The sequence below is a fragment of the Xyrauchen texanus genome, chromosome 30, assembly GCF_025860055.1.
Source record: "Xyrauchen texanus isolate HMW12.3.18 chromosome 30, RBS_HiC_50CHRs, whole genome shotgun sequence".
Taxonomy (NCBI): Eukaryota; Metazoa; Chordata; class Actinopteri; order Cypriniformes; family Catostomidae; genus Xyrauchen; species Xyrauchen texanus.
In genome coordinates, this window is record NC_068305.1 from 39,195,516 (window position 1) to 39,212,877 (window position 17,362).

General features: G+C 39.2%; 1 protein-coding gene across 2 annotated transcripts in view; it reads right to left on the reverse strand.

The window, feature by feature from the left end:
* The window catches only part of LOC127623705 (exostosin-like 3), a 39,987-nt gene extending 22,667 nt beyond the window's left edge, over nucleotides 1-17,320 (reverse strand). For both annotated transcript variants that reach the window (XM_052098162.1, XM_052098161.1), the window contains exons 1-2: nucleotides 17,175-17,320; nucleotides 719-3,318 (exon numbers count right to left, since the gene is read on the reverse strand). In XM_052098162.1, coding sequence (XP_051954122.1) covers nucleotides 719-2,848 — 2,130 coding nt within the window. In that variant the 5' untranslated portion in view covers nucleotides 2,849-3,318; nucleotides 17,175-17,320. The remainder of the gene's footprint in view (nucleotides 1-718; nucleotides 3,319-17,174) is intronic.
* Nucleotides 17,321-17,362: the final 42 nt, after the last annotated feature.

Here is a 17,362-nt window from a genome sequence, read left to right on the forward strand (position 1 = left end):
ATCACTTTTAAGCCTTTGAGAATACTAAATAATATATATATATATATATATATATATATATATATATATATATATATATATATATATATATATATATATATATATATATATATACATATACATTTTTTTTTTAGTTTTTTCTTTGAGTGGTGTTTGCCGATGTATAACTCACAACCAGGATGCTAGAGTGCTGTGGGTCTTTGTCAGGGCATTGGTATCTATTTGCTAAAATGTTTTTCTATAGTTTTTAGCGTGTTTCTATGGGGTTACTAGGGTGGTCGGGGTGGTAACTCCTAAAGGCCAAAGCATACTTTGGTTTTCCAGTTTTACTCGAAGGCTCATTCCAAACGCAATTGAGCAACTCAATCCCTTCACACAAGGCTGTTAGCAAAGGGTAGATTCATATAGTAATGCAATGATCCCTTCAGAGTACCACTTTAAGACCTCTCCCCTTCGGAGTGAGTAAGGCATAAGGATGCTCACTTTTGATTACAATCCACCCTGTGCTAAAACAGTATCACAAAGCAGACGTAGCGCACATGTCGAAGACTTCCATATGGGCTTGTGGTCAAAAGAATATACTTTGAAAAGCTGAGCGCTCGAACATGCGCGATATGAAACTGCATACAGAAACACTAAATACACTCTAGCCTCGTGTCTCTATGATATTTTAGTATTTAGGATTGAAGATATATGGTCAAACATATTGTGTACTTACCATGATGGGTAGCCCAATGTCTGGCCAGAGGAGGTCATCGGAAGGTGGTTTGGGGGAATTCCAAACTACCACCACTTTGTTGAGATAAGGAAGGCCATTTAGCCTCTCCAGTGAATTCATAAGAACCTCCTCCCGTTCATAAGTAAGCATGACCACAGTGAACTGTTCCCGTGGGACGTTTCCTCCTAGCGCAGCCTGAAACTCTTTTCCAGATCCTCCAGAGCCTCCACCGATAGGGCGGAAACCAGTACCTGACCCCAGAAACTTGGCCTCTGAGGGCAGTAGAGGGTCCAGGGGAGTATGTGGGAATAGATGGAATGGGCCAGGTGCACGATTCCAGGTGCGGTAGACATCAGCAGCAGTGTAGGTGAAATTACGCAAGAAGCGGGGCGAAGCATAAGGGGGCTCTACTTCAACAGGCCCAAGATCCAGGTCTCCATTGTCAGCCATGTTAGCGTCGGTTCCAGCCAACTTTCCAGCTTTGTGTGGGATCTCCTGTGCAGGCTCCTCACGTATGGGTGCTGCTGGTATTTGAATGCTGGTTCGTATACTAGCCAGGATGGTGCTGAAGATGCTCTCTGAGGTAGAAAAGTATGTCTCCCAAAGAAACCGACCTTGCCGTCGCATTGCCAGAAGGTCATTGTCTGAGATACTGCGTAACAGAAAGTGCAACTCCGTAATACGAGGCTTGGGTACCATAATAACTGCCTCACTCCAGCGTATGAAGTGATGGTAGGGCAACTTTGAGTGGTCGCCAAGAACCACCGGTATTGCTCCAACTTCCAAGGCCTCAAACAGTCTCATGCTACAGCCTACAGTTGCCACCAGCTGTCCATCACCTGGAGATATCACCAGTGCAAAAGTAGAGACCTTTAGTACCTCTAAACGATCCTCACGCTCCCCACACAATGCCCACTCTGCTGGCAAACTAGGCTTGGCCTGATTTTTGCAAGTGAACTCTACAAGAACCTGGTCTAGGTGACTGTCCTGTACAGCTTTAAGTGTGCCTATAATGCGATCGTCATAGTCAGCTGGTGGATCCCCTTCCATTTCCTCTTCAAAGGACTGTGGTGGGGCTTCAAGAAAACTGCTCCTCAAAGACTCAACCTTTTCTCCCTGAAAGGAGAAGAGGTACTTTCTCTTTACCGGGACTTGTGGAGGCACCTCTAGGAAGTTGGGCTCAGACAGTGCATGGACTAGAGGAGACACTACCATGTCGAAACCCTCTCTATATTGACGTTCATAAAAGATAGACTGTGCTACTGCTGCTCGACCTGTGCTAACATTGTACAGGAAGTTCTGTGTCAGAGACTTTCTAGACAGGTGGACCAGCAAGTGGTTGTGGCCGTCCAACCTCCAATATGGCAATGCCTTGAGCTGCTTTTCAAGGTCTGATGGTGAGGAAGGGGGTAAAGAGGGTGATTCTTGAATTTCCCCTACAAGCACTACATAGAGACAAGCAATGTTTGGATTATCGGTCATATATACACTGCTTTTGACGGATGATGCAAAGGCTTGTTTAACAAGAGGGTCCAACTTTTCACCCCAAGGATAGGATCCTGTGTCATAAACATAGAAAGGGAAACCAGATGTAAGAGGACATCTTGCATAATCAAAACAAGTATGCAAACGACAGCTTTGGGCTGATTTTGGAGGAGGGAACCCCGGATCATCTTTGTCTGGAAGAAGTCTAACTGGCAAAGACAGTTTTGGCTGGTTCTGTGCCATGAGTTCCTTATAAGAGTGCTCTGTCTGGCTGATGACATTCTTAAGTTGCAGTAAGTCCTGTTTGGCACTGTCGATACTACGTTTACAGGCCTCAATGCGTAGGTTAAGTCGAGCGATCTCGCCGTTGAGCTCTTGACGCTTTGCCTCCAGTTGAAGTAACTCCTCACTAACGGATTCCCGGATTCGACAAAGGTCTTGCACATGCTTGGCTTCACACAGCTCTCCTCCAGGTCTTGGCCCAAAAATGCGCTTATCTGGTCCCCCTGCCTCATCAATTGTGGTGAGGTAGTAATGTGCAATGAGAGGAAAGAAGACCAAGATGAAGAAAAGCATGAAACTGAGCCAGATTAGTCGCACCCGCCGCAGGCTGTTCCCGACGATGCCTCCACTTCGCTGCATCATGCAACTGTCACACTCCTCTGAACCGCATGCATGAATGTTGCCATTGGGGAAATTCAGCTGCCATAATGCAACTTCATCCGTCTTGTGCACCCTTTGAGTTTGACTCTTTCCCAGAGTTTAGGTTCTTAACACAAGTGACCAGTGTCCTTGTTTTAACTGGGACATCTAAAAGGAAATTTCATCTTTGTTGTGACAGAATGATATTGTCGATAAACAGTACTGTCTATCTTGTTGTTTGACGTAACTCGATTTTAATACAGTCCAATAGAAGAGAGAGGGTCCGGGGCATCAGTGAAAATAGAGGGCCCTTGATTAAGCTCACCAAATGGTGCATGACTGGACTACATTTTTCTTTGCTGCATTATAGCCAACCCCGGTCACTCTTCCATTATTGGGACTCACAAAGTGGCCACAGTGTGTCATAAACTCCTGCAGATAGCCATCCCACAGCCTTTAAAATGTTCCTCAATCTGTAAAACAGAAGGAAGAGTCAGTTATTTACATTTAATTTGTAATCTGTCATTTAAAATCAACGTCAACAAGCTCCAAAAAAGAGATTCCTTAGTTATATGATCTGATATTATCAATGCTGTAAACAGAAAATCTGATTAATTCTTAGTTTTTTTTAATTTAGCATTGATATGATACAGTTTAGATTGCTAATCATTTAGATTAATTCTTCTGATCTGAAATGACACTGCAATTCATTATTCTGAGGACACATCAATCTTCATTAAGCCTAAAAGACTGCCAAATCAATGTTCCAATTAGTGATTAGTAGAATATCTATCCATCTGTCGATCTCTTGTCAGAGTGTAGTATAGAGGGAAAGCGGACTCGTTTTCTCCTGTACCAAAACGTAATTTCTAATTTAGCCCAATCCTGATTGATTATTTAAAAATGTAACTACCAAAGAATGATAAAAGAGATGCAAAATAGTTCACAGCATTGAACCCAGAAGTATAAATGTTCGAGCATTTTACAATATGCAATTGACAAGAGTTATTTTTGTAGCCAGTATCACAGAGAACAGTTCACACCCACTTGAAAGATTTTAAACCCTCTGCCAGTGCTGTGAATGACCTCACAGCCTTGTCCAATTCACTGAACACATTATCTGGTATGTTGACAGCTAGCTCCAAGCCTTAGCAGCTGTTCTAAAACAAACCCACAGAGCAAACACTCCATAAGGCCTGCATACAGAAAAAAACACACGTGAATCGCCTCTAGTGATTAAATCGTCTCCACTTGATTTACCAGTGCGGCCATCAGTAAAAGTCATTGAAGATTTCAGAGAGTTTTATTATCTCTGGATGAGAAGAAATGCAGGCAAATTTGTCCTTTAATGGTACAGATTTTGACATGCCACCACTTCTGAACAAGATAGAAAAGAGACAAATCAAACACTTCCATCAAACCACTGCCTGGCTCGCACACCGCATCAATCATCCAGCACTCACACAATCAGAAAACAAAGAAAAAAATGTGCCGTATATTGTGATAAGAATCAGTGTCCAGTTGCATAAAGCACCTTAAGAGCAAATTTCCCATAAGATCACCCTAACATTTCCCTTAAACTTAAGGGTGTTGCAGGAAATAACTTTTAATTAAGGGTTTTTATAGGTAAAATGACACAATCCCTTACGATATCCCTTAAGTATTTATTTATTAAGTATGCCTTTAAAAACCATTAAGTGTTAAATAAAGCCCCTTAACTTACATTTTCCTAGTGTTTCTTAAGGTTAGGAAAACTTCACCTTAAGTGCAAGTTGAGTTACAAGGTTTTTAAAAATGAAGAAATAGCCAAGTTCATACAATGTGTGCAGAGGCTAATTTTTTGCGATAGGGAAAATCCGGTTTAGACAATTTTAGAGATTAAAAACTGTTGCAGGACTCAAGCAATATGAGAAATCGCTAACAAACTGGAGTGCAATCTAATAGCAAGACACAAAACATGAGAAATAATGTTTTAAATATCAAAATATAAAAAAAAATACTTAAAATATCTCTATTTTTGGTCAACTTTAGTTTTGGTCAATTTAATATTTATACTTGCTTTTTTGAACTCAAATATTATACTTTTTTTTTTTTAAATATAAAAATAACATATATATTATGCAATAGTAAAAAAAACGTTCCTCGTTTCGAATAAATCGCCGTTGTCTCAAACAACCATGTTAGATCAAATAACTGCGAGACGTTTATTTAATAATCGTGACAGAACTACGCGTTACTGTACCTTTTCATTTCTATTCCCCAAATATTCCATAAAATACATAATATATCATAATTGTGGAAGCAAAGAAAAATTAACTTATTTTATCATTTACATTTACATATATGTATTTGGCAGACGCTTTTATCCAAAGCGACTTACAGTGCACTTATTACAGGGACAATCCCCCCGGAGCAACCTGGAGTTAAGTGCCTTGCTCAAGGACACAATGGTGGTGGCTGTGGGGATCGAACCAGCAACCTTCTGATTAACAGTTATGTGCTTTAGCCCACTACGCCACCACCACTCGATATCATCATACTAGGCCATGCAATTATGAATAATGATGCAGAAATTAAAACTCAGTAGCATAAATTTTTTTGTGTGTGTGTGATTTTTCTCCCCAATTTGGAATGCCCAATTCCCAATGCACTCTATTTCCTCGTGGTGGTGTAGTGACTCGCCTCAATCCGGGTGGCAGAGGACGAATCTCAGTTGCCTCCGCATCTGAGACCATCAATCCACGCATTTTATCACATGGCTTGTTGAGCATGTTACCGCGGAGACATAGGGTGTGTGGAGGCTTCATGCTATTCTCCGCGGCATCCACACACACACACACACAACTCACCACACACCCCACCGAGAGTGAGAACCACATCATAGCGACCACGAGGAGGTTACCCCATCAAAATATGTTTTACACTCAAGAAATTCTTAGATAGATCACAAACCTGTTTCTCTTTCCCTTTCAATAAGTATGAATGAGTGAGTCTTAAGTGACCAATTTGACACCTCGTATATACAACCTGGTCATATCTACTTTCAAAGAGGAAATGATAAACTCCTTGATTTAGTACTAGGTTCACTGCATGTAGTTTGGTATAAATGCATTCATTCCATTCTATTTGCTGCTTGGTTTAACATCAAATGCTGGTATATTACATTCTGTCATATCCAACTGAAGTGCTTCCTTAGCCGCTTTATATGCCTGTTCATTGCCAGCCAATCCCATATGGCCTGGTATCCAACAAAAGATAACATTGAAATCTTGTTTTTTTAAAGAGTTCACTTTTCCTGTTATGCTAATAATAATAGGGTGTTCTGTTTTCAGAGCTTTGAGTGCTTGCAGGCAGGATTTAGAATCTGTACAAATTAGAAAGTGACGTTGCTGTTCCTTTTCTATTTGTTCTAAAGCTAGTAATAATGCACAAGCGTCTGCTGTGAGAATTGAACTTTGTCCAGGAGTACATTGCCAAAACGTTTTGGGTCAATCACTACTGCTCCAGATACATGATTGTCTGACTTTGATCCATCTGTGTACACTAGTACATGAGATGGTAAGCTGTATCTTATGTCCAGTAAATGTTCAGGTAGATGTTTTGATGATTTATCTTTTTAGTATACTGAGCCAGGATCATCGTGATTTTAATATTCCAGGGCGGTATAGGGCACAGATGTGTCGATGTTAGGATATCCATATTAATGTCCATGTTCTCCAAGTGTGGTTTTGTGAGAATTCTTAAAGGACTGATGTACCTGCATCTGGCCTCATACAGGTGTGAATGTTGAGGATGAAATACTGAAAGATATGCTGGGTTACTTTCGTTAGCTTTTAGTTTAACTGCGTAGTTAAGGGCATATTTCAGCCATCTGTTATATAGTGATGGTTCTCTTGCTTCTGTATACAAGCTTTGGATTGGAGAGGTCCTAAATACTCCTAGTGCAAGTCTCAATCCTGTATGATGTACTGTATCCAACATTTTAATATATGACTTCCTGGCAGATCCATAAACTGCGCTCCCATAGTCTTATAACTTAATTAGATCAAACAAGTGTCCTATAGCAGGGGTTCTCAACTGGTGGGTCGCGACCCAAAAGTGGGTCGCAGACCTGTTTTGGGTGGGTCTCGGTAAGCTGGTCAAAAAAAATAAAAAATATTTAATGTGCGTCTCATGTTTGATTGGTCTTTTATTTTGAAAAAAGGTTTATTTTGACAGGCATTCATCAGAGACGTGCGGTAGTTTACTATGGTAGCCATGGTAACCATCGCCATGGTAACCATCCTGTCTTTACGTTGTTTTGACAATCGCCACATTCCTCTCAGAGACTAACTCCCCGTATGCAGAACTGTTTGACAACGAAATGTGGCTCGCACGAGTTGCATATCTTGCTGATATTTTTGAGCACCTCAACACATTAAATGTATCGATGCAAGGGAGAGGACACAATATATTTGAACAGTCAGACAAAATTGCTGCGTTCAAGAAAAAGATCTCACTGTGGCTAAATCATTTATCCAAAGACAGACTGGACATGTTTCCCTACTCTTGCCATGAAGCACAGCAGCTGAACAGAAAATAACTTGAAACAAACTTTAAGGGCGCATCGCACTAAACTTCAAGCTCGGTTTGACGACTGCTTCCCAGAGAAACAAACAACCATGGACTGGATACGCGACCCCTTCGGTATCAATGTGGAAAACATGACGTTGCCAAGCAGCGAAGAGCATCAGCTGGTGGACCTGTCATGTGACCTGACGCTGAAAAAGAGATTTGGTGAGGTAAGCCTTTCCCACTTCTGGTGCAGCAATGTGATGACTGAGTATCCATCCCTCGCCACTTTAGCAATCAAAACGATCTTACCATTCAGCACAACCCATTTGTGTGAAAGTGGCTTCTCTACCTTGGTCCAGCTCAAGTCAAAGCAGAGAAACAGGTTGGACACTGAGCATGATCTGAGAGTAGCTCTGTCTACGGTCACCCCAGACTTTGAAACTCTTATCAAGAGTAAAGCACATCCCCAATTGTCTCATTAACTTCCACAAATGACCTGGTTAGGTGAAAACTTTATTTTGAGTGATTTTGACATTGATTTTATTCACTTTTGTACATGCAGTTGTCATGGTCCTCCTTAGTTTCTTATTAATTTGCTCTGAATAGAGTAAAAATATCTTGTTATGTGGCCTTATTTATTTAATTAACTTTTGTACATGCGGTTGTCAGGGTCCAGTTACTTATTAATATGCTCTGAAATGCACGTTGCACGGGATAATATATGCATGTATGTAGGGTTATGTTTTTAAAAAGATGATATATGAGTGTTTTCAACAGTTATTTTTGAAAAATAAATTTTGTTGGTTGAATTCTAAAAAAGTGGGTCGCGACTTAATGACCATGGGAAAATGTGGGTCCCAGGGTGGGACCAGTTGAGAACCCCTGTCCTATAGGGTATCAAGAGAACTTCACAATCTGCACCCCATTTGATTCTTGCTAGCACTTTTATAACATCAATTGCTTTGAAGCATCTATTCCGCAGCATTTTGATATGAGGGATAAAGCATAGTTTATTATCAAAAGTCCAAGGAATTTTGTCTCTTTTATGACTTTTATAGGTTCCCTTTCATTCATTCAATACAAAAATGCATACATAAAATTTTTGATTTAGTAAATTTAAATCCATTTTGTACAGATCAATCATGCATTTTATTTATACATATTTGCATTTGTCTCTTAATTAAGTTCATATTTTTGCATTTATAACAAATGCACACATCGTCTACATATAGGCTACGGAATATATTTGGCTAAAAAGAGTCGGATCTTGATATTCTTGCCAGTCTATCTTGAACTTCTTATAACAACGTTTTTGGAAATTATACCAATTTGCTTTTTTCAATTGCCATTCAGATGATGTTCTAATCAGTGGGTAATGATCACTTCCACAAATATCCTTCCATACTTGCCTTGAAAAGTCCATTATTATTTCAGGTTGACACAAAGATAAATCAATAGGAGTATGTTCTATATCCTGGATGCAAATATGTGCTTGAACCATCATTTCGTGCTTCAACATAGCTGATCCTTTCAACACATTTTATTCTTTGAATTTATTTTTCCTTTATCCAAATCGGACATTCTTTTGTTGAATCTGGGTGATTAGCTGAACAGTTGCTAAATTTGTCTTGAACACCCTGAACATCATGTCCTTCTTCTCCACAGTTGCAGCAGATTGCTTTTCTTTTGCAGAAAGCAGAACTGTGGCCAAATTTTTGACAGTTGTAGCATCTCAATGGGTTTGGAAATAAAATATTAGCTGGTACACTCACATATCCAATTTGGATCCTCTCCGGAGGTTGGGGGTCTTTTTATAGAATATATATATATGGGAATTGGGCATTCCAAAGTGGGAAAAAAGGGGGAATATTTTTGCCCAATTCCCAATGTGCTTTTAAGTCCTCGTGGACATGTATTGATTCACCTCAATCCGGGTGGCGGAGGTCGAATCCCAGCTGCCTCTGCGTCTGAGATAGTTAACCCACGGATCTGATCATGTGGCTTGTTGAGCGCGTTGCCACGGAGATATAGCACGTGTGGAGGCTTCACGCTATTCTCTGCGGCATCCACGATCAACTCACCATAAGCCCCACCGAGAACAAACCACATTATAGCGACCACTAGGAGGTTACCCCATGTGTCTCTACCCTCCCTAGCAACCGGGCCAATTAGGAGACCCAGCTGGAGTCACTCAGCACGCCTTGGGATTCGAACTAGCGAACCCCAGTTGTGATAGCCAGCGTCTTTACCACTGAGCTACCCTGGGCTATTTATTGTGGTGCATAACTCGATGTTTTCAGCATGGCTTTTCTTGGAGCATTTTACTAGGAGTTGTCCAGATCTTAGCTTTTTAACATCTTTATCTGTTCCTGCTATGCTTTCCTGTATTGCAAATGGAGACAATTCTGTAAGAGGCATGTCTGTTATTTGTGATTCTAGCAGTATAAATGTCTGTACATACACCCATTATCTGATTCGTTATCCAATATTTGTTCTGTCATCTGTTGTTTTGGGTTTTTTATGTTAGCCATGTTTGTATTTTTACATTTTCATCACTCCTGCTCCCCATCCACCTTGGAGCCCAACAGGGGGGTGCACAAAGCCACGGTTATCCTCCAGTTATGCACCAAGTATACAGGGGTGATAGAAATTCATTTAACTCAATTGAACCTAAGCCAATGCCCTTTCGGGTACATCTTGACTAGCCGATTGATTGGACCGTGTCCTTCCAACCTCCTATCTATGTGAATTCAAAGCTAAAGTATTGTGTTGGATCTGAGTCAGCCGCAGCACACACATTCCTCAAATACCAGGTTCTCATCCTCCCCGGACACGAGCTGCAACTTATGGCAAGGAATTCGCCCCATTTGTCACCTCTTACAAACAGCAAGGGGGTGATAGGGACCTATTCTACCCTGGGTCCCCACGGGGGTATATTTCTTTGAAACCACAAAATTTCACAATTCTCCAAATTAGCAGAGTGTTTCAGTGAAATCAAAGTTTGGATGGCCAGAAATTTCCTTCTACTCAATTCCGACAAAAAAGAGGTACTAATTATTGGACCAAGAACCTCTAAAACACCCTTGATGGATGTAATTTCCAATGTTTTTACAACAGCATTCTTCCACCTCAGAAATATTGCTAAGTTCCAACACATGCTCTGTTGCTGATGCTGAAAAAATAATTCATATGTTCATGACCTCAAGACTAGATTATTGTAATGCATTACTGGGAGGAAGTCCAGCAAGTTCAATAATTAAACTTAAATTGTTCAAATTGCAGCAGCCAGAGTTCTCATTAGAACCAAGAAATATGATCATATCAGCCCCATTTTATCAACGTTACATTTGCTACCTACTTCAATTTAGTATTCATTTTCACATTTTGTTAACTACGTACAAAGCTTTGAATGGTCTAGTGACCTTCTACCATGCTATATTCCATCACGTTCATTACAATCACAAAATTCTGGCCTGTTAATAGTTCCTAGAATATCAAAATCCGCAAAAGGAGGTATATCCTTTTCCTATTTGGCTCCTAAACTATGGAATAGTCTCCCTAACACTGTTCGAGATGCAGACACACTCCATCAGTTTAAGTCTAGACTAAAGACTCATCTATTTAGCCAGGCATACACCTAATTTAGTCTTCAACTCACAATTAGGCTGCTTTGGGTCTGCCGGAACCTGAACCATTGATCGTGATCTATAACTCTGCATAAAATGTAATAGCATCTACACTAATATTATTTTATTTGTTTCCCTGTCTCAACCACGGGATTCCTATCCTGAGGTCACCAGAACCGGCCAGATCCAGCTCTGTTCCTGCTTGTTGGTGGGAGAGACAGCTACGTGTCTCTGAGGATGGTTTCACATATAGTAAGTTTTAAATGAACCAAACCCAGTTCGGTTAAAGTTAACCAGAAAGGGAACCAGCTGCAAATTACCTCAGTGCTTTATGTATTCACAATGTAAGTGAACTTAAAAGAGGACCCAGTTTCTTTTTTGGTCCTCTACACATTAATGTGGTCTCAGAACCCTTGTTGTTCACACCACAACTCCTTAAGGACTCAGTTCCCATTGCAGCTAGGGCTGTCATGATTATGAAATTTGGCAGACAATAGATTTTCGTAAATAATTGTGATTATAATGATAAGCAATTGTCATACAAATTGTCATACTTCTTAAGGTGTGCGTATGCCTATTACAGATAGACCTACACCTTAAGTAGTAACTTATTGATATTTAATGTAAAATCATATATTCAAATGGAGCTATATGATTACTAAAGGCTTTAAAAAATATAGCATTTTTCATAAAACATTATTGCACAGAGATAGCATTACATACAATGTTATATTCTATATGTTTTACCATTTATGAAACCCAGACAACACCACCAATTATATTACATTATGCAATAGTAATCATGTACAGGTGAAACTCTAAAAATTAGAATATCGTGCAAAAGTTCATTAATTTCAGTAATTCAACTTAAAAGGTGAAACTAATATATTATATAGACTCATTACAAGCAAAGTAAGATATTTCAAGCCTTTATTTGATATAATTTTGATGATTATGGCTTACAGCTTATGAAAACCCCAAATTCAGAATCTCAGAAAATTAGAATATTGTGAAAAGGTTCAGTATTGTAGGCTCAAAGTGTCACACTCTAATCAGCTAAACACCTGCAAAGGGTTCCTGAGCCTTTAAATGGTCTCTCAGTCTGGTTCAGTTGAATTCACAATCATGGGGAAGACTGCTGACCTGACAGTTGTGCAGAAAACCATCATTGACACCCTCCACAAGGAGGGAAAGCCTCAAAAGGTAATTGCAAAAGAAGTTGGATGTTCTCAAAGTGCTGTATCAAAGCACATTAATAGAAAGTTAAGTGGAAGGGAAAAGTGTGGAAGAAAAAGGTGCACAAGCAGCAGGGATGACCGTAGCCTGGAGAGGATTGTCAGGAAAAGGCCATTCAAATGTGTGGGGGAGCTTCACAAGGAGTGGACTGAGGCTGGAGTTACTGCATCAAGAGCCACCACACACAGACGGGTCCTGGACATGGGCTTCAAATGTCAAACGTCTTACCTGGGCTAAAGAAAAAAGAACTGGTCTGTTGCTCAGTGGTCCAAAGTCCTCTTTTCTGATGAGAGCAAATTTTGCATCTCATTTGGAAACCAAGGTCCCAGAGTCTAGAGGAAGAATGGAGAGGCACACAATCCAAGATGCTTGAAGTCCAGTGTGAAGTTTCCACAGTCTGTGTTGGTTTGGGGAGCCATGTCATCGGCTGGTGTTGGTCCACTGTGCTTTATTAAGTCCAGAGTCAACGCAGCCGTCTACTGGGACATTTTAGAGCACTTCATGCTTCCTTCAGCAGACAAGCTTTATGGAGATGCTGACTTCATTTTCCAGCAGGACTTGGCACCTGCCCACACTGCCAAAAGTACCAAAACCTGGTTCAATGACCATGGTATTACTGTGCTTGATTGGCCAGCAAACTCGCTGACCTGAACCCCATAGAGCATCTATGGGGCATTCAAGAGAAAGATGAGAGACATGAGACCAAACAATGCAGAAGAGCTGAAGGCCGCTATTGAAGCATCTTGGTCTTCCATAACACCTCAGCAGTGCCACAGGCTGATAGCATCCATGCCACGCCGCATTGAGGCAGTAATTAATGCAAAAGGGGCCCAAACCAAGTACTGAGTACATATGCATGATTATACTTTTCAGAGGGCCGACATTTCTGTATTTAAAATCCTTTTTTTTTATTGATTTCATGTAATATTCTAATTTTCTGAGATTCTGAATTTGGGGTTTTCATAAGCTGTAAGCCATAATCATCAAAATTATATCAAATAAAGGCTTGAAATATCTTACTTTGCTTGTAATGAGTCTATATAATATATTAGTTTCACCTTTTAAGTTGAATTACTGAAATTAATGAACTTTTGCAGGATATTCTAATTTTTCGAGTTTCACCTGTATACTGTATTTCTGTCCAAAATTCTTAACTCTATCACGTTATGTTAAGGCTGTACGATAAAAAGTCCTTATTTTGCATGATGGAAAACATTTGAAATTCTGTGCATCATCTCGAGAGTAATGGAGCAAGCAAGCATCTCCTCCTGCGTGTCATTTACACTGTGTGTACAAGCCAAGAACCAGGGGTGGTTGTCAGAGTCAATACTCGCTGTACTACCCAGGACCCCCCCTTTAAGACAAATGATTAAACAAAAATGTTCTTTAAAAAAAGAAGAAGCAAATGTCGCGGTTACAGTGAGGCACTTACAATAGAAGTACATGGGGCCAAGATTTGGAGGGTTTAAAAAGGCAGAAATATAAAATATTAAAAAAACTTCTGTATTATTTACTTAATATTGACAGTGTTTTTCTGAAGATAACATTTTAAATATTTATGTTTACACATTTATTAAACTTACTACATTATGTAACATGTTTGTGTATATGCACTTGTTCGATTTACATTGATATTGAGAACAAGCTCAAATTAAAATTGCCATTCAAAACAGAAATTGTGCAATTATTCTTTCATTAGGCTGTTGGTAGATTTTGAAATTAACTTATGCTAACACTTCTTTTAATAGGCTAATTTTGTTTCATGTTGTCTTTAAAGGCAAGGTAAAGTTAACTGAAACCTCGACAGCTCAAAACACAATAAGACTCCATAAAGATTGTCGTGAGGCTATTGGCTGCAAAACATTTGCATTATTGGGTCATAAACCAAGAACACGAAATGAATCTAACAGGTTGTCTGAAGTGGGTCAATGAGTTCAGAATGACCAGTCGAAGGAAAAGAGTCGAGACATTCAAGCCAACAGAAGTATCAACAGCAATCTACATTCATTGACCTTAACACAGTATTCTGTTACCCATTTTTACACTCACCTTTACATAAATGATTCACAAATGCCACATCCTACAACTTCAGTCTATTACAGGGGTCAGCAACCTTTTTAAAATGGAGAGCCATATTTTATTTTTATGTTTTTTGCACCTGCCTTCCAATCTACATCTTGATGGATTCCTTCCTCATGATCGTGCAGGCTGTTTTTATGAGCTGAAAGGGAGGCTAAACAATATTAAAGTGTGACGAGACTCGCACTGCGTGTGGAAACCGATCAACTATTTAGCACTTTTCAGTGAAATGCACATTCAAAATGCTAAAACTTTATTTCCAGGTTTAATTTATATTTTGAATAGACTTTAAAAGGTTTTTGAACCCCACCAAGTGTGTTTATGTTTTCTCTTTTAATCGTTTAATGTCATTTTGAATGTCCATGGTTTAAGGAGTGTACCTGTATGCTGGGTTGGAAATCTCAAGGATTAATAGCGGTGTTTTCTTATTGCATGACGTGTTGTTCTGAAAGCTAAAAGAAACAAATGAAACACGGAACGTAGGCTGTCATTCACGCATTCTGACCGAAGCCATTAACAGAATGTGAAGCGCTGCCGGCTCGTGATGCGCGAACGGCTTGCACGCGCTGCACGAGTCTGTTGGCTATACCGCAGTCTCATCACACTGTAACTTTTTGTTTAGCCTCCCATTCAGCTCATGAAAACATGCTGCGTGATCATGAGGAGGGATGACATCAAGATGTATATTGGAATGCAGGTGCAGAATTTCATATGACTAAAATAGTCTACTTCTCTCGCCGTTGCTGTGCCAGTGATTACCCCTCCGTGTGCCAATGCTGGCACGCGTGCCATAGGTTGCTGATCCCTGGTCTATTAGAACACCAAATGCTCATGCCCAACACATTCCACACAGCTTTTTTTAAAGAAACTCATTTAACATTTAGGTTTAATAAACTAAGATTGCATAATCAGACAAAAGACATTGACATTTATCAACAAAATGGTATGACGCACTGTAAAAAAACATTCTATAATTTTAACGGTAAAAGACTGTAAAAATGCTACAGAAATAAAGTGTTAATTGATTAACGAATATGAACTGTAAAATATACGGCAACATTTTTTAAATATATATTTTAAAAGACAATACAGAAGTTTTTACAATAAATTGTGGTAAAAAATTGCATTATTTTATATGTAAAAAGTATGATTTTCCTGTATAATTAATGGTAAAAATGTACATTGTTTAACAAGAGAGTGCATGTACTTTTTACAGTACATTATTGTAAAAATTACAGTAAAAAAAAAAAAAAAAAAATAATAATCAGGCGTTCCCACAACTCCCTGCATGGCCCATCATATTTCATTATATTTTATGGGAATAGTTATGATGTTTCTTATTTTTAATATCAGTTACGTACATTGGGGTGTTCTGTTTTATATTTAACATGTTTTATTTCATGTTTACTGCATTATTTTAATTTCACATGTTACCCTGATGGTGTTTAATGTTTGTGTGAGTGACACTGAGCGCTGTCTGAACATGTGTATTGGTCATTGCTCCTGGAAGAGCCACTATTGATGTACTTCATGTCATAATGTGCTCTTCTGTCATTTTTACAGTGATTAACAATCCCTTAAAGTAAAAAGCAGATTTTTACAGTTTCAGAAAGTTAATATCAAGTTTATGATGGTTTTTATTTACTGTAAATTTAACAGAATTTTTCGTAAACTGTAAAACGTACAGTTTGTTCTGTAAAGTCTGTACATTTTGGTTTTGTACATAATTATTCTGGCAACCGCAGCTGCCAGTTTTGTTGTTGTTGTTGTTGTAGTAAACACAACAGGAATTTTTTTACAGTGTGGCATTTGAGAGCTGTAGATTATAAAATGGTCAGATAATTTAGTGTTTGTTTTAGTCACATTACAAAAGCAGAGCCACTGAGCACATGAAATGTCTTCATTTACCTTCACAAATAAAATGTGCAATGAGTTATGACCTTCACAGATGGGTTATGAGTAAAACAACTGATTTGAAACAACAAATGATTTACACAAACACAAAACTGGTCAGCAGCACCCCAAATAATCCCTGCCCACCTCATCCAAACAACACACATCTGTTCTCAAATTCATCACACAGGCTTTCATTTGCCTGAAACAGCGATTAGACGGACACAAAATATCACTGACTCACAGTGTCTGATATTCAAGAGCATTTGACACACAATGGCTTGATCTGTTCTTCTCAAATATAACAAACTCAAAATGTCATAGAGAAACACTAATATTCAGAGCATTTGATCAAGTTCAGTTCACGGCAGTGTAAATATTATATTCTCAGTGTCAGGTTTGCATATTCTCATATAACAGATATGAATCGTATAACATTTGGAAAAGCAGAGAATGCCAAAAAAAAATATCAGATCCTGTAATTCTGGAGTCTGAAATCATTGATCATCAGATCCAGATCGTGGCAGTGTGAGTCTGATAGTATTGATAACCTCATCTCATATTATTGCTGAATCGAACAGGTCATTGCAGTGTGTCTGACATTCTGATAATTAGACTTATCAAACAATGCATGCATGAGTTTCGATGTTTGATATGCAGATTAGAATACCAGTGAATGTTTGATCATATTCATCACATTATTCTGAGTCGGATTTCATATCATCAGATTAAAGAAGTGTGTATGTGTCTGTTTTTATAGACCAGATATGACTGTCTGATATTCGGTTGTTGATCAAAATACTATACTATGTCACTGTGACTTAAATCATACATAAATTAATCATATTAATGATAAAACAGCTATATTTAAAACCATTTGTTTGTGTTAGCTGCTGCTAACTGACCCGCTAACAGACAACACGACCGTTATTTTACTTTACCTCAGGATACATCTTTGAAATTCCTCGTCAGTCCTCATAAACGGTGGTCCGTTGGCGTGTCCACGGTGTCTGTGACGGTTAGAAACGGCCCGGTAAACGGCTGCTGAAAACGCTTCATCTCTGAGGTGCAGCAAAACGCGTGCGCGCTCACGCTGAGTCGCAGACAGCCTTGACGCCGGTGCGCGTGC